The sequence below is a fragment of the Oncorhynchus clarkii genome, chromosome 20 (genome assembly GCF_045791955.1).
Source record: "Oncorhynchus clarkii lewisi isolate Uvic-CL-2024 chromosome 20, UVic_Ocla_1.0, whole genome shotgun sequence".
Lineage (NCBI taxonomy): Eukaryota > Metazoa > Chordata > Actinopteri > Salmoniformes > Salmonidae > Oncorhynchus > Oncorhynchus clarkii.
The window spans coordinates 66,533,189-66,552,097 of NC_092166.1; the positions used below are offsets into that span (position 1 = coordinate 66,533,189).

General features: G+C 45.3%; 1 protein-coding gene across 2 annotated transcripts in view; it reads right to left on the bottom strand.

The window, feature by feature from the left end:
- LOC139376782 (tweety family member 2) overlaps window positions 1-18,909 on the bottom strand; it is a 117,154-nt gene that overhangs the window by 72,313 nt on the left and 25,932 nt on the right. For both annotated transcript variants that reach the window (XM_071119709.1, XM_071119708.1), the window contains exon 2: window positions 8,971-9,143. In XM_071119709.1, the coding sequence (XP_070975810.1) occupies window positions 8,971-9,143 (173 nt within the window). The remainder of the gene's footprint in view (window positions 1-8,970; window positions 9,144-18,909) is intronic.

The following is an 18,909-nucleotide window of genomic DNA, read 5'->3' on the forward strand; positions in this document are numbered from 1 at the left end:
ATCCTGCCGATAGTGTATAACCCGCCACATGTATGTTATTAATGTCGTCATTCAGCCATAACTCTGTAAAACATAACATATTACAGTTTTTAATGTCCGGTTGGAAGGATATACATGCTTTCAGTTTGTCCCATTTATTTTCCAGCGATTGAACGTTGGCTAACAATATGGATGGCAAAGGCAGATTAGCGACTCGTCGCCAGATCCTCACAAGGCAACCCGGTCTCTTTCCGCTAAATTTCTGTTTCTTTCTCCAGCGAATGACAGGGATAAGGGCTTGTCGGGTGTTTGGAGTATATCCTTCGTGTCAGACTCATTAAATATTAATTTTTTTGTCCAATTCGAGGTGAGTAATCACTGTTCTGATGTCCAGAAGCTCTTTTCGGTCATAAGAGACGGCAGCAGCAACTTTATGTACAAAATAAGTTACAAACAATGCAACAAAAAAAAGCACGGTTGGTTAAGAGCCAATAAGAGCAAATAAAATGGCAGCCATCCTCTCCGGCACCATCACGCTTTTTTTTTATGTCACTACCATCAGACTATCACTACCAATACGTCATCATAAAAGTGTAATGCAATCACAGTCACACAATTCATGTGAAAATAGAGAACTAGTCTGTCTACACGTATTAAGTATATTCACATAAGCTCTTTAAATCTCCCCCAGACACAAAGGGTCAATGTAACGGGATTAGTATCTGTCCGCTACACCAGTTTCAAAACAAAAGGAGCCCCAATGTGTAACATCTGCTTCTAACTCACACTCTCAAACACGTAGATCCCCTGAACACAGCTCAATCTCCTGATCCCAATCACCTGAATTCTGATCACCTGTTCACACACCTGTATGACACTATTTAGTTCAGTTCTTTGAACCCCATCATTGTGAGGTATTGTTTGTTTTGTGACACACTTCTAGTTGGAGCGCTGGGTTTCCCATCATGTTCATTACACAATGACTCTCTCTAGAGTCATCTATCTCATTTCACACAGGCATTGAAGGAGACAACTAACCAGGATCTGGCCACTGTAATAATATTACAAAAGACTCCATCTATAGACAGCCCAGTGCCGAAGTCAGTCCACAACCTGGAGAACCCACAATAAGTATCACATTAGCTGCTAGGAGACTTAATTACTACGAGAATAGATGGCTCAATTGCTGTTTGTTTGGATGTATCTCAAATATTACCCTATTCCCTATACAGTGCACTACTTCTGACCAGAGCCATATGGGCCCAGGTCAAAAGTAGTGCACTACATAGGGAATAGGGTGCCATTACGTGTTGTCACACGTAATGAAAAAGTAGGCTTTTAACTCAGTGTCTTCTGACTGCAGTACAGTTGATGAGACAAAGCAGGATATCTGAGTAGAGAGAAATCAGAGTAAATGTGTCAGACAACACACTTAACCGTGAACAACTAGGGTATAACTGTTCAGCCTTAAAGGGATAATCCACTCCCAGAAATAAAAATCAGAAATCTCCGGTCAATTTGGTGAAAGAACATGTGGGTAAAATAAAAAAAATCCCCATAATTTATCTTCTAATTGGTCCGTATGTGAAAATCAGATAATCGTGTAACGCATCATTGTGACAATTCTCGTCACTGGAGATAGGGGATAACACACTGTCATGTTTCATAACGCTTTAAAAACAATGACCTCCATTCCAGATCACCAAATCAGCCAATAGATAGTATGGGCCTACTTGTGTAGAACACAACCGTTTATATCCTCATGACAAAGTATATATTTCGCTTAGATGTGCTCAATCTAAGTGTACCAAATTATTCAACTCCGTTTCTCCTTTAAGTACCATGTAGCAATGGGCCCTGTGTCTGTAGGAAACAGAGATAATACAGAAAGGAGGAGATAGGTATCATATTGAGAAATGCCCCACCCAACTGGCTGTCGACCCATCGCATTCACGTTGTCATGCTGCGTCACGCAGTTGCTAAGCTAATCGTCACGCAATCCCTTTTCAAAGTCAGGGTATGAGTCTAGAAACCTGCCTATTTTCCTCGAAAGTACGTATGTCATGATTCCAAAGCTATACGATATTACAGAGAACAAGTTAATTATCTCACATCTTGGAAAAGATTTGCAATGTTGTACTTCTTGTTCATGAAATGCATGCTAATGTTCGTTTTTTGAGCTAGTGCTCAATAGTTTCCCATTCACTCATTGAAAGAGAGCTCTCGTCTCAGAATCTTCCAGAATGCACCGCGCGGCCCAATAACAACGCATGGGCCACATACACAATGGGCATTAATAATACGATTCTAATGGAGTTTCCCATCTCCTCAAAGTATCTCTGTGGGAAAGAAACATACTCTGCCCTCACTCTGGGCAGAGACTAACTGCAAGCATTGTGGGATTTAACACTATTTCACACTTTTAATCAAAGGAATTAGTGGTTTGGGGTGGATTATCCCTTAAAGTGGTGTCAGTGTGGTTTAACAATATACCCTAGCCTAGAGACAATGAGATTCATTATTGTGCCTCTGTGTCTTTATCAACAGCAGTGAACTGAACGAGTTAAATAAGGTATCTGTTAACATTGATCACCCTACTGCACTTAATGTGTGTGTGGGTGTGTGTGTGTGTGTGTATATTTATTTACAGTGCATTTGGAAAGTATTCAGACCCCGTGACTTATTCCACATTTTTCTACGTTACAGACGTATTCTAAAACTGATTAAATACAAATCCTAATCAATCTACACACAATACCCCATAATGACAAAGTAAAAATAGGTTTTTAGAAATTTTGCAATTCAAAATAAAAAACAGAAATACTTTGTTTACATAAGTATTCAGACCCTTTACATTGCTCATCCTTGAGATGTTTCTACAACTTGATTGGAGTCCACCTGTGGTAAATGCAATTAATTGGACATGATTTGGAAAGGCACACACCTGTCTATATAAGGTCCCACAGTTGACAGTGCATGTCAGAGCAAAAACCAAGCCATGAGGTTGAAGGAAAGTGCCGAGACAGGAATGTATCGAGGCACAGATCTGGGGAAGGGTACCAGAAAATGTCTTCAGCATTGAAAGTCCCTAAAAAAACAGTGGCCTCTATCATTCTTAAATGGAAGAAGTTTGGAACCACCAAGACTCTTCCTAGAGCTGGTCGCCCGGCCAAACTGAGCAATCGGGGGAGAAGAGCCTTGGTCAGAGGAGGTGACCAAGAACTCAATGGTTACTCTGACAGAGCTCCAGAGTTCCTCTGTGGAGATGGGAGTACCTTCCAGAAGGACAACCCTCTCTGCAGCACTCCACCAATCAGGCCTTTATGGTAGAGTGGCCAGACGGAATCCACTCCTCAGTAAAAGGAACATGACAGCCCGCTTGGAGTTTGCCAAAAGGCACCTAAAGATTCTTTGGTCTGATGAAACCAAGATTGAACTCTTTGGACTGAATGCCAAAGGTTTCTTGGGGAAACATGGCACCATTCCTACGGTAAAGTATGGTGGTGGCAGCATCATGCTGTGGGGATGTTTTTCAGAGGCAGGGAGACTGGTCAGGTTCGAGGGAAAAATGAACAGAGTAAAGTACAGAGAGATCTTTGATGAAAACCTGCTCTAGAGCGCTCAGGACCTTAGACTGGGGCGAAGGTTCACCTTCCAACAGTACAACGACCCAAAGCACACAGCCAAGAAAACGCAGGAGTGGCTTCCGGACAAGTCTCTGAATGTCCTTGAGTGGCCCAGCCAGGGACCGGACTAGAACCCGATTTAACATCTCTGGAGAGACCTGAAAATAGCTGTGAAGTGACACTCCCCATCAAACCTGACTGAGCTTGAAGTGATCTGCATAGAAGAATGGGAGAAACTCCCCAAATACAGGTGTGCCAAGCTTGTAGCGTCATACCCAAGAAGACACGAGGCTGTAATCACTGCCAAAAGTGCTTCAACAAAGTCCTGAGTAAAGGGTCTGAATACTTATGTAAATTTGATATTTCAGTTTTACATTTTTAGAATTTTGGAAAAATGATGGGGTATTGTGTATAGATTGATGAGGAAAAAAATATATTTAATACATTTTATAATAAAGCTGTAACGTAACAAAAAGGGGTCTGAATACTTTCTGAATGCACTGTGTTTTAGATTAACTAACTTCAAAGTAATGACTCGGGACGTCGGGTTTGATATGAAAGCTTCTTTTAGTAATAATACTTGTTCACGTTACATTTAACAACTTTAGATACTACAGAGCAATGCAGGTAAGATGCTATCGGAAAGTCAGCTTAATCAACTTGCACCTGCACATAATTGGCGCGTTATCTCTCTCATCTCTTTTCCTGTCGCAAGGCATTCTGGAACTTGCAGTCAAAAAGCGTAATTCAATACAAACCAATACAATTACATTGGTAAATAACTGTAAAGAAATATCTTTAGATACAGCTCCATGAATTAACTTAAACATTAACTCTGTAACACATTAAAGTTACAACACTGTGAGTCTGTGTGTGTGTTTGTTTGCGCGTGTGTGTGTGTGTGTGTGTGTGTGTGTGTGTGTGTGTGTGTGTGCGTGCGTGCGTGCGTGCGCGTTTGTGTGTGTGTGTGTGTGTGTGTGTGTGTGTGTGTGTGTCTGTCTGCAGCATGGCTGACGAGAGGAAATGCCAGTGACCAGCATAACTCAATAAGAACAGAGCACTGGGCTGAGATGATGACTGTCACGAGATGGAGGACACAAGTGCCCACTGCTCCAAACAGATTCAATTAGGGCACTTTGTGCGGACAACCATCTCGGATGAATCCCTAATGACACCCTATTCCCTACATAGTGCACTACTTTTGACCAGAGCCCTATAAACCCCGTCAAAATTATTTTACTAAATAGGGAATAGGGTGCCATTTCAAATCAAATCAAATCAAATCAAATCAAATTTTATTTGTCACATACACATGGTTAGCAGATGTTAATGCGAGTGTAGCGAAATGCTTGTGCTTCTAGTTCCGACAATGCAGTAATAACAAGTAATCTAACTAACAATTCCAAAACTACTGTCTTGTACACAGTGTAAGGGGATAAAGAATATGTACATAAGGATATATGAATGAGTGATGGTACAGAGCAGCATAGGCAAGATACAGTAGATGGTATCGGGTACAGTATGTACAAATGAGATGAGTATGTAAACAAAGTGGCATAGTATAGTATAAAGTGGCTAGTGATACATGTATTACATAAGGATACCGTCGATGATATAGAGTACAGTATATACGTATGCGTATGAGATGAATAATGTAGGGTAAGTAACATTTATATAAGGTAGCATTGTTTAAAGTGGCTAGTGATATATTTACATCATTTCCCATCAATTCCCATTATTAAAGTGGCTGGAGTTGAGTCAGTGTCAGTGTGTTGGCAGCAGCCACTCAGTGTTAGTGGTGGCTGTTTAACAGTCTGATGGCCTTGAGATAGAAGCTGTTTTTCAGTCTCTCGGTCCCAGCTTTGATGCACCTGTACTGACCTCGCCTTCTGGATGATAGCGGGGTGAACAGGCAGTGGCTCGGGTGGTTGATGTCCTTGATGATCTTTATGGCCTTCCTGTGACATCGGGTGGTGTAGGTGTCCTGGAGGGCAGGTAGTTTGCCCCCGGTGATGCGTTGTGCAGACCTCACTACCCTCTGGAGAGCCTTACGGTTGAGGGCGGTGCAGTTGCCATACCAGGCGGTGATACAGCCCGCCAGGATGCTCTCGATTGTGCATCTGTAGAAGTTTGTGAGTGCTTTTGGTGACAAGCCGAATTTCTTCAGCCTCCTGAGGTTGAAGAGGCGCTGCTGCGCCTTCTTCACGATGCTGTCTGTGTGAGTGGACCAATTCAGTTTGTCTGTGATGTGTATGCCGAGGAACTTAAAACTTGCTACCCTCTCCACTACTGTTCCATCGATGTGGATAGGGGGGTGTTCCCTCTGCTGTTTCCTGAAGTCCACAATCATCTCCTTAGTTTTGTTGACGTTGAGTGTGAGGTTGTTTTCCTGACACCACACTCCGAGGGCCCTCACCTCCTCCCTGTAGGCCGTCTCATCGTTGTTGGTAATCAAGCCTACCACTGTTGTGTCGTCCGCAAACTTGATGATTGAGTTGGAGGCGTGCGTGGCCACGCAGTCGTGGGTGAACAGGGAGTACAGGAGAGGGCTCAGAACGCAACCTTGTGGGGCCCCAGTGTTGAGGATCAGCGGGGAGGAGATGTTGTTGCCTACCCTCACCACCTGGGGGCGGCCCGTCAGGAAGTCCAGTACCCAGTTGCACAGGGCGGGGTCGAGACCCAGGGTCTCGAGCTTGATGACGAGCTTGGAGGGTACTATGGTGTTGAATGCCGAGCTGTAGTCGATGAACAGCATTCTCACATAGGTATTCCTCTTGTCCAGATGGGTTAGGGCAGTGTGCAGTGTGGTTGAGATTGCATCGTCTGTGGACCTATTTGGGCGGTAAGCAAATTGGAGTGGGTCTAGGGTGTCAGGTAGGGTGGAGGTGATATGGTCCTTGACTAGTCTCTCAAAGCACTTCATGATGACGGATGTGAGTGCTACGGGGCGGTAGTCATTTAGCTCAGTTACCTTAGCTTTCTTGGGAACAGGAACAATGGTGGCCCTCTTGAAGCATGTGGGAACAGCAGACTGGTATAGGGATTGATTGAATATGTCCGTAAACACACCGGCCAGCTGGTCTGCGCATGCTCTGAGGGCGCGGCTGGGGATGCCATCTGGGCCTGCAGCCTTGCGAGGGTTAACACGTTTAAATGTCTTACTCACCTCGGCTGCAGTGAAGGAGAGACCGCATGTTTTCGTTGCAGGCCGTGTCAGTGGCACTGTATTGTCCTCAAAGCGGGCAAAAAAGTTATTTAGTCTGCCTGGGAGCAAGACATCCTGGTCCGTGACTGGGCTGGGTTTCTTCCTGTAGTCCGTGATTGACTGTAGACCCTGCCACATGCCTCTTGTGTCTGAGCCGTTGAATTGAGATTCTACTTTGTCTCTGTACTGGCGCTTAGCTTGTTTGATAGCCTTGCGGAGGGAATAGCTGCACTGTTTGTATTCGGTCATGTTACCAGACACCTTGCCCTGATTAAAAGCAGTGGTTCGCGCTTTCAGTTTCACACGAATGCTGCCATCAATCCACGGTTTCTGGTTAGGGAATGTTTTAATCGTTGCTATGGGAACGACATCTTCAACGCACGTTCTAATGAACTCGCACACCGAATCAGCGTATTCGTCAATGTTGTTATCTGACGCAATACGAAACATCTCCCAGTCCACGTGATGGAAGCAGTCTTGGAGTGTGGAGTCAGCTTGGTCGGACCAGCGTTGGACAGACCTCAGCGTGGGAGCCTCTTGTTTTAGTTTCTGTCTGTAGGCAGGGATCAACAAAATGGAGTCGTGGTCAGCTTTTCCGAAAGGGGGGCGGGGCAGGGCCTTATATGCGTCGCGGAAGTTAGAGTAACAATGGTCCAAGGTCTTTCCTCCCCTGGTTGCGCAATCGATATGCTGATAAAATTTGGGGAGTCTTGTTTTCAGATTAGCCTTGTTAAAATCCCCAGCTACAATGAATGCAGCCTCCGGATAAATTGTTTCCAGTTTGCAGAGAGTTAAATAAAGTTTGTTCAGAGCCATCGATGTGTCTGCTTGGGGGGGGATATATACGGCTGTGATTATAATCGAAGAGAATTCTCTTGGTAGATAATGCGGTCTACATTTGATTGTGAGTAATTCTAAATCAGGTGAACAGAAGGATTTGAGTTCCTGTATGTTTCTTTCATCGCACCATGTCACGTTAGTCATAAGGCATACGCCCCCGCCCCTCTTTTTACCAGAAAGATGTTTTTTCCTGTCTGCGCGATGCGTGGAGAAACCTGTTGGCTGCACCGCTTCGGATTGCGTCTCTCCAGTAAGCCACGTTTCCGTGAAGCAAAGAACGTTACAGTCTCTGATGTCCCTCTGGAATGCTACCCTTGCTCGGATTTCATCAACCTTGTTGTCAAGAGACTGGACATTGGCAAGAAGAATGCTAGGGAGTGGTGCGCGCTGTGCCCGTCTCCGGAGTCTGACCAGAAGACCGCCTCGTTTCCCTCTCTTTCGGAGTCGTTTTTTTGGGTCGCTGCATAGGATCCACTCCGTTGTCCTGTTTGTAAGGCAGAACACAGGATCCGCGTCGCGAAAAACATATTCTTGGTCGTACTGATGGTGAGTTGATGCTGATCTTATATTCAGTAGTTCTTCTCGACTGTATGTAATGAAACCTAAGATGACCTGGGGTACTAATGTAAGAAATAACACGTAAAAAAACAAAAAACTGCATAGTTTCCTAGGAACGCGAAGCGAGGCGGCCATCTCTGTCGGCGCCGGTCCTGTATATCCATTTGGGACACTTTCCAGGAGATGACAATGATCCTGAAACTTATCAATACAGATCAGATGATGTAACCCACATGCCAAGGGGTTCCCCGCAGACCCTATTGGCAGACAGATTCTATTAGATAATTCAAGCCTTTGTAAAGTTTTACCACAAAGAGAGTGAGGTAGTGAAAAGTTATTTGAAGTACATTTTTGTTTGTCTCCTTGTCTTTGATCAAAGGGAATTCTTTCAGCTAATGTCATTCTAAGTACTTCCCTTGATATATAACAACATTGATGAGGGGAAACAACCCACTGGGTACAGACGTCAGTTGAACTTCTAGTTTTGATTTACATTTGGTTGAGTTGTCAATTAACGTGAAATCCACAGAAAATGTCACCATGTCATTGGATTGAGGTTCAAAGTTGGGTGAAAAAAGAGGAAATTCCCTTACACGGATGCCTTTTATTAATGAAACATTTGGAGTGCTGTGGCCGCCTACCTACCCTATTGTCTGTGGACATTTTCTATTTTCTCAGGACTATGAGCCCGCCACTAGTCCCATAACAGACTAAAATGACAGACAGTAGGTGGGTTAGTAATTGTAATAGTGTCTTTCTCACCAGCTGATGAGTCCAGCGACGACGGCGGACCAGGTGACACAGCAGGAGTTGGGCCTCTTGCTCTCCTCCTCCTCGTCTTTCCGACAGCAGCACAGACAGCTCAGGTAGATAGCCAGACAGAGCAGATTCAGGCCCAGGCCCGCAGCCGCCACACAGCCCAGGAAGATTAACGACTATTGGGAGAGATGGAGAGAGAGCAAGAGAGACGGGGGGGTGATAGAGGATAGAGATAGAAAAAGAGAGTATATATATATATATATATATATATATATGAGAGAGAGAGAGAGAGAGAGAGAGAGAGAGAGAGAGAGAGAGTTAAATAACTGGATATCAATGTCAATGTCAAAAACAGAACACACAGTAGAAGGTATCCTCAACCTCGGGACTCACTCTGCATGGCAACTCATTCACTACAGCAATTTTAGATGTAATTTCTTTGAGCATTTGTTCAGTTTGCATACTGATGCATAGGTACATCAAACACACAGCATCAGCATTGACACTCATCACTCTCTGATCCTTTGAGGATCCAGATAAAGATTGAATGAAGCTTGAGTGATGACAGTCAGAGAACACAGATACACAAAGAATTTGAACAAACCCAATTTTGATAAACTCCCATATCTATTGGGTGAAATACCACAGTGTGCCATCACAGCAGCAAGATTTGTGAAAAGGGCAACCAGTTAAGAACAAACACGATTGTAAATACAACCCATATTTATGTTTATTTTTTTCCCTTTTGTACTTTAACTATTTGCACATAATATGACATTTGTAATGTCTTTATTCTTGTGGAACTTTTGTGAGTATAATATTTACTGTCCATTTGTATTGTTTATTTCCCTTTTCTTTATTATCTAGTTCACTTGCTCTGGCAATGTTAACATATGTTTCCCATGCCAATAAAGCCATTAAATTGGATTGAAATGTAATTGAATGAGGAGAGCAAAGTATTCTGCATAAATGGCACATCATTTGAATGTGTGATTTATGCATGTGTGTGGATAAGAGCCAGAGGACGAGAAATGTAGTCATGAACCTGTGAGAGGAGATGAGAGGAGATGAGAGGAGAAGAGAGGAGGGGAGAGGAGATGAGAGGAGTGGAGAGGTGGGGAGAGGAAATGAGAAGAGATGAGAGGAGTGGAGAGGTGGGGAGAGGAAATGAGAAGAGAGGAGAGGAGAGGAGAGGAGAGGAGAGGAGAGGTGAGTAGAGAGGATAAGAGAGTAGGGGAGGGGAGAGGAGATGAGAGGAGGGGAGGGGAGAGGAGATGAGAGGAGGGGAGAGGAGATGAGAGGAGGGGAGAGGAGATGAGAGGAAGGGAAAGGAGATGAGAGGAGGTGAGAAGAGGGGAGAGGAGGGGAGAGAGGATAAGAGAGGAGGGGAGAGGAGATGAAAGGTGGGGAGAGGAGATGAGAGGAGGGGAGAGGTGAGTAGAAAGGAGGGGAGAGGTGAGTAGAGAGGAGAAGAGAGGAGGGGAGAGAAGGGGAGAGGAGGGTAGAGGAGATGAGAGGAGGGGAAAGGTGAGTAGAGAGGAGAAGAGAGTAGGAGAGAGAAGAGAGGAGGGGAGAGGTGAAGAGAGCAGGGGAGAGGAGGGGAGAGGAGATGAGAGGAGGGGGGAGGAGATGAGAGGCAGGGAGAGGAGATGAGAGGAGGGGAGAGGTGAGTAGAGAGGAGAAGAGAGGAGGGGATGGAAGGGGAGAGGAGAGAAGAGGAGGGGAGAGGAGATGAGAGGAGGGGAGAGGTGAGTAGAGAGGAGAAGAGAGCAGGGGAGAGGAGCGGAGAGGAGATGAGAGGCGGGGAGAGGAGATGAGAGGCGGGGAGAGGAGATGAGAGGAGGGGAGAGGTGTGTGGAGAGGAGGAGAGAGGTGTGTAGAGGAGGGGAGAGGTGAGTAGAGAGGAGAAGAGAGGAGGGGAGGGGAGGGGAAAGGAGAGGAGGAGGGGAGAGGTGAGTAGAGAGGTGAAAAGAGGAGAGGTGTGTAGAGAGGAGGGGAGAGGAGATGAGAGGAGGGGAGGAGCAGAGAGGTGAGGTGAGAAGAGAGGAGAAGAGAGGAGGGGAGAGGAGAGGAAGGGAGAGTAGAGAGGAAAAGAGAGGAGATGAGAGGAGGGGAGAGGTGAGTAGAGAGGAGAGAGGATCCCTTCTTCCTTCAGTTTCATCTGGGGAGCAGGTGCTTTCTCATACCCCTCTCTTATTCCTTCCCCATCCCTCCTCACTCCCTCACACCATCCCTCCCTCCTCCAGAGAGAGGTGAAGGGGATGGGACAAGAATAGCTACCCAGACAGCAACCCAAGACAGCAATAGTATTATTTGTTGTTACCTATTATTATGCCTCTTTCTCTGTCTCACCCTTTTTGTCAATCTTACATTTGTCTATCTGTCTGTCCGTATGGCTGTATGTCTGCCAGCCTGCCTGCCTGCCTGTATGTCTGTTTGCCTTTCTGCCTGTTTGCCTTTCTGCTTGTCTTCCTGTCTGTCCATAGCCATCTGTCTGTTTACGTGCTGTGATGATGTCACCTGTTCTGTAATACTATTGAGGGCATTATAGTTAGAGCTGTTCTGAATGTAAGCTCATAACCATAATACCTCAATGCGTACAGTATGCATACATACCAGGCTAGTTATCTTAATTCCTCACGCCTCTTTGCATCCTGATTAATCCCCATTATGCCCCGTCTTCCTAATCCTCCAACCTCACCTCCATCTGTTGAGGAGTGAGGGAAGGATGCCTGATGCCTCATGTCCCATTTCCTTGGCTACATGCCTCTCCTGCAGAGAGGGGGAGGTAAGGGGATAAAGGGCTCATCTGGTGAAATCAATACCCAGCTATAAAACATAGGCTGTATTCCAAATGACACCCCATTCTGCATGTTGTCCACTATTTTTGATCAGAGCCCTGTAGTCCACTATATAGGGGTACCATTTGGGATGCTACCATAGAGGAAGTGTCCAGAGGGGGCAGTTCAATCAAAAGACCATAGGACCCTCATCACCATCCCCCCTTTTCTTACCCTTCTGTCATACTGCCCACCCATCCCCTGTAGAACAGGGATGGGCAACTTTTGATGGGGGTGGGGACCACAAAATCTGAACTCTTCATGAGGGGCTGCAGATGCCCATCCCTACCGTAGAACATGTTTGATGATAGAGGTGTGAGCATGTGTGTAGAGAGAAACAGTCTGTTCGCTGTAGCACAGATGTTTATTGGTGTCTCTGTGTGTGTGTGGTAAAAAAAAGGCACCCACTTAGCTTAAATGGGTTAAAAGGTGCTCTTGGTAAAACAAATCAAATCGGACCCTGGTTAGGTTAAGGGGTGGGGGTTGGATGGGGGTGATGACCCTGAGTGCGGGAGTGACTTGGAGGTGGAGGGTTAACCACCCTGGAGTGAGAAGTACTCAAAAGGGGGATGAGAGAAGATGGAGGGGGTCCTACAGTGCATTTTAGGTGAGGATATTAGATGAGATGGGGGCTACAGGGGGGCTGTTGGGGTGAGATTATGGGGAGGGGTCGGAATGAAACCACTTGGCTGGGAGATGGGAGTTGGGAAGGGGCAAATGAGCTCCACTAACCTTCCCCCCGCCCCCCTTCACATCGCCATGGCAACGGCCAGGTTTGGTGGTTGCCCTTGGTCTCTGTCGAGGGAGCACTGAGGATGAGTGAAAAGGGGAATTATCACTCCCAGCCTATTTGAATTAAGCAGCATGTGACAGGCAGCCCTGCTGAAGCTACACACACTGCATCTTGTGATTCCTCTTGAGCAAACAGGGAGGTACGGAGGTAAGGAATGAATAGGCCTATGTGGTGGATGACAGAAAAGAAATATGCAGAGAGAGAGAATATGGAATGTGGTGAGGATAGGGCTAAGAGCTATAAGGCATTCAAATAATAAACTAGGATATTATGAAGAGTTGGAGAGTTGATTTAGTGTCTGTACTCACGGTTTTAACAAAATCACTCCCCACTCTCTCTCTTTCTCTGTCTCCCTTTCTCCTGTAATTTCTCTCATGTAAAAGAGTGGGGGTGGAAAAATACATACATCTTTTAAAATTATAATGGGATCAACTGTATTCTGCACTGAGGCAAGTCAGTGAGCTGGGAAATACACACACACACACACTGCATATGTTTTACTATCCTTGTAGGGACCTAAATTCAAAATTCTATTTTCCCTAACCCCTAACCCTAAACCTCACTCTAAACCTAACGCCTATCTTTGTGGAAACTTTTGGGGATTATTGGTACCCCCCCCCCCCCCCCCACACACACACACACACACACACACTGAGAGAAGAGACCATCACTAACCTCCACAGAGGCATCAGAGTAAAATGTAATTTTATAGTAGATAGCTTGATCATTCTCCCTGAAGACACAATTTATCACTCTCAGGCCAGAAACACACACCATTATTCATACAAAATATTTTAGACTGATACAATCATTTTACTCCAATGTGCTACGTTTCATCCATCATTTGTAACTTGTTTTACTACAGAAATAAACGCAGAGGTGAGCATCGATGGGTTTGCTTTGCAGAGCTCAGAGCTGCCCCAGTTTCTACTGGGCTTGGACTAAGCAGGCAACACCCTCCTTCCTCCACTCACCCACCACCACCACATCCCCACTTTTTGTTTCTACCTCATCCCTTGATGGGGGGAGGGGGGGACTTGGAGGCAGTGATGGAGGAGAGGAAGATAGGAAGATGTAGCTCAGCAGAAATTAATTCCCAGGGAGAGAGGGAAGGAAGGGAGGAGAGGGGGTGGAGGAGGGAGTAAAACATAATATTGGATGATGAGTATAGAAAAACAACATGGTGTGTGGAGAGATGAGAAAGAGAGAATGGGGTAGAGGAGAAAGATAGCGGAAGAGAGAGGGGGGCGGGCGGGGGGGCAGGAGTCGGCCATGATAAGGACATGGGAGAACAAAAGAGGTGCTTCAGCCACAGCAACGACTAGCCTAACTAACTAATAGCCGATTGCAGTTTCTCAGCATCGTGACCGACAATTTGGATAATGCAGTCTGGTTTCGTCCATTCATTCCTGTCAGGTTAACTGGACTTGACGTCGAGAGCAGTCTTGCTATAAGTACCACTCCCAGTCCCAGCTGAGACAGACAGACAGCCTTTTCAGCCGTCTATCACACACCGTCTTGAATAGCCTCAACCATTTACAGGCTGAGGCTGGACGGGAACAGGTTGTAGCTTACAAGCACTGGTTCTCACACTGCTGCACCAAGGGAGCATGGGACTGTTGGGACAAAAGAGGCAGCATCATGTGCTGCCAAAAGGGAACAGATCAAGTAGACCAGCCCAGGGTTTGGGGTTTGAGAAGTCAAATCAAATCAAACCTTGTCACATGCGCCGAATACAACAAGTGTAGACTTTACCGTGAAATGCTTACTTACAAGCCCTTAAACAACAGTGCAGTTCAAGAAGAAGAAAATATTTACCAAGTAGACTAAAATAAAAAGTAATAATAAAAAGTAACACAATAAGAATAACGAGGCTATATACAAGGGACACCGGTACCGAGTCAGTGTGCGGGGGTACAGGCCAGCCGAGGCAATCTGTACATGTAGGTCGGGGCGAAGCGACCATGCACAGGCAACAAACAAACAGCGAGTAGCAACAGTGTACAAAAGGGAGGGGGGTGGGTCACTGTAAATTGTCCGGTGGTGTCACGACAGATTTCCTCCTCTTCCTCTGAAGAGGAGGTGTAGCAAGGATCGGACCAATATGCGGCGTGGTAAGTGTCCATGGTATTTAATAAGAAAACTCAACATGAACATGAACACAAATAGAAAATAACAAAGTGAACTGGCACCGAAACAGTCCCGTGTGGCACAGACACAGGAAACAATCACCCACAAAATACCCAAAGAACATGGCTGCCTAAATACGGTTCCCAATCAGAGACAACGATAAACACCTGCCTCTAATTGAGAACCAATCTAGGCAACCATAGACTTACATAAACACCTAGACTAGAAAACACCCCATAAACATACAAAACCCCTAGACCAGACAAAACACATAAATCCCCCATGTCACACCCTGACCTAACCAAAATAATAAAGAAAACAAAGATAACTAAGGCCAGGGCGTGACAGGTGGCAATTTTATGAATTGTTCAGCAGTCTTATGGCTTGGGGGTAGAAGCTGTTTTGGTCCTAGACTTGACGCTCCGGTACTGCTTGCCGTGCGGTAGCAGAGAAAACAGTTCATAACTTGGGTGACTGGAGTCTCTGACAATTTTATGGGCTTTCCTATTATATTATATAGGTCCTGGATGGCAGGAAGCCTGGCCCCAGCGATGTACCGGGCCCGCACTACCCTCCGCAGCGCCCCACGGTCAGATACCGAGCAGTTGCCACACCAGGCGGCGATGCAACCGGTCAGGATGCTCTCGATGGTGCAGCCGCAGTTCCTCTTGAGGATCTGGGGAGCCATGCCAAATCCCTACAGTCTCCTGAGGGGGAAAAGGTTTTGTCGTGCCCTCTTTACGGCTGTCTTGGTATATTTGGACGATGATATTTTGTTGGTGATGTGGACACCAAGGAACTTAAAACTCTCGACTCGCTCCACTACAGCCCCGTCGATGTTAATGGGGGACTGTTCGGCCTGCCTTTTCCTGTAGTCCACTATCAACTCCTTAGTCTTGCTCACATTGAGGGAGATGTTGTTGTCCTGGCACCACACTGCCAGGTCTCTAACCTCCTCCCTATAGGCTGTCTCATCGTTGTCGGTGATCAGGCCTACCACTGTTGTGTTGTCAGCAAACTTAATGATGGTGTTGGAGTCGTGTTTGGCCACGCAGTCGTGGGTGAACAGGGAATACAGGAGGGGACTAAGTACACACCCCTGAGGGGCCCCAGTGTTAAGGATCAGCGTGGCAGACGTGTTGTTGCCTACTCTTACCACCTGAGGGCAGCCTGTCAGAAAGCCCAGGATCCAGGTGCAGTGGGAGGTATTTATTCCCAGAGTCCTTAGCTTAGTGATGAGCTTCGTGGACACTATGGTGTTGAACGCTGAGCTGTAGTCAATGAACAGAATTCCCACATAGGTGTTCCTTTTGTCCAGGTGAGAAACGGCAGTGTGGAGTGAGATTGCGTCATCTGTGAATCTGTTGGGGCTGTATGCGAATTGGAGTGAGTCTCGGGTGTCTGGGAGGATGCCGTTGATGTAAGCATGGCGGTCCGAAACACGTAGGCACTTGAGACTCGATCAGAGAGAGGCTGAAAATGTCAGTGAAGACACCCGACAGCCGGTCCGCGCATGCTCCGAGCACACGTCCCGGCAATCTGTCCGCCCAGCTGCCCTGCGAGGGCCGACCTGCTCAAAGGCCTTGTCCACATCGGCCACCAAGAGTGCCATCACACAGTCATCCAGAACAGCTGGCGCTCCCGTGCATGCCCCAGTGCCGCCCGCCTCAAAGCGAGCACAAAAGGCATCGAGCTCGTAGAATAACAGTGAAGACATCAAAACTATTAAATAACACATGTGGAATCATGTAGTAACAAAAAAAGTGTTAAACAAATCAAAATAGATTTTAGATTCTTCAAAGTTGCCACCCTTAGCCTTGATGACAGCTTTGAACACACTAGTGACATATACTGACGAGGACAGGGGATGAACGAGAGTCACGTCAGTGATTTAAAGAAGATGCAAGCAAGCTTATAAGCTTATGTGCTCCTGTGCTCTGACAGTGGAGAGTACACTTTTACAAACACAACATACTACAGGCAAGTGAAGACCTACACTAGTGGTGCGCGGGTCAGCTGTTTGTTCATCTGCAACCGCCCAACTATATGTGATAAAGTGAACATTTCTGGCATTTTGGTAGGCTATTTGCTTGTCAACTTGTCTATAATTAGATACATATAGCTTCTCTTTTTTTTCTTCTCTTCAATCTAGTTGACATCGGTGAAGTTCTCTCTCTCTCATCTTTCGCTGAGCAAAGACATTTAGGGACTGGGGAGAAAATACAATAAAGCAAAATAAAGGGGGAAAGATTTTCTGTGCAAAACGTCAAAATTACATTAGTTTGACCAGTCATAAGGAAACAAAGAATGCTGTGAAAATGACCCAACGCGTTTTAGATAAGATTTCAGTTCGGCTTCGATACATATTTTACGTGGTTGAAATACTATCAGCTTTTATGATGCAGACAGGACCTCTACAGATGGTATCTAACTGAGCATTGCATTCTCTCAAGATGCATAAATAAATATATCATATTTCTCCACTCCTGTTTCTAAGACCAAATTTTGCCTACATTTGGTGTATAATTTTAATGCAATACAGTGCCTTGCAAAAGTATTCGGCCCCCTTGAACTTTGCGACCTTTTGCCACATTTCAGGCTTCAAACATAAAGATATAAAACTGTATTTTTTTGTGAAGAATCAACAACAAGTGGGACACAATCATGAAGTGGAACGACATTTATTGGATATTTCAAACTTTTTTAACAAATCAAAAACTGAAAAATTGGGCGTGCATAATTATTCAGCCCCTTTACTTTCAGTGGAGCAAACTCTCTCCAGAAGTTCAGTGGGGATCTCTGAATGATCCAATGTTGACCTAAATGACTAATGATGATAAATACAATCCACATGTGTGTAATCAAGTCTCTGTATAAATGCACCTGCACTGTGATAGTCTCAGAGGTCCGTTAAAAGCGCAGAGAGCATCATGAAGAACAAGGAACACACCAGGCAGGTCCGAGATAATGTTGTGAAGAAGTTTAAAGCCGGATTTGGATACAAAAATATTTCCCAAGCTTTAAACATCCCAAGGAGCACTGTGCAAGCGATAATATTGAAATGGAAGGAGTATCAGACCACTGCAAATCTACCAAGACCTGGCCGTCCCTCTAAACGTTCAGCTCATACAAGGAGAAGACTGATCAGAGATGCAGCCAAGAGGCCCATGATCACTCTGGATGAACTGCAGAGATCTACAGCTGAGGTGGGAGACTCTGTCCATAGGACAACAATCAGTCGTATATTGCACAAATCTGGCCGTTATGGAAGAGTGGCAATAAGAAAGCCATTTCTTAAAGATATCCATAAAAAGTGTTGTTTAAAGTTTGCCACAAGCCACCTGGGAGACACACCAAACATGTGGAAGAAGGTGCTCTGGTCAGATGAAACCAAAATTGAACTTTTTGGCAACAATGCAAAACGTTACGTTTGGCGTAAAAGCAACACAGCTCATCACCCTGAACACACCATCCCCACTGTCAAACATGGTGGTGGCAGCATCATGGTTTGGGCCTGCTTTTCTTCAGCAGGGACAGGGAAGATGGTTAAAATTGATGGGAAGATGAATGGAGCCAAATACAGGACCATTCTGGAAGAAAACCCGATGGAGTCTGCAAAAGACCTGAGACTGGGACGGAGATTTGTCTTCCAACAAGACAATGATCCAAAACATAAAGCAAAATCTACAATGGAATGGTTCAAAAATAAACATATCCAGGTGTTAGAATGGCCAAGTCAAAGTCCAGACCTGAATCCAATCGAGAATCTGTGGAATGAACTGAAAACTGCTGTTCACAAATGCTCTCCATCCAACCTCACTGAGCTCGAGCTGTTTTGCAAGGAGGAATGGGAAAAAAATTCAGTCTCTCGATGTGCAAAACTGATAGAGACATACCCCAAGCGACTTACAGCTGTAATCGCAGCAAAAGGTGGCGCTACAAAGTATTAACTTAAGGGGGCTGAATAATTTTGCATGTCCAATTTTTCAGTTTTTGATTTGTTAAAAAAGTATGAAATATCCAATAAATGTCGTTCCACTTCATGATTGTGTCCCACTTGTTGTTGATTCTTCACAAAAAAATACAGTTTTATATCTTTATGTTTGAAGCCTGAAATGTGGCAAAAGGTCACAAAGTTCAAGGGGGCCGAATACTTTCGCAAGGCACTGTAAATGCTTA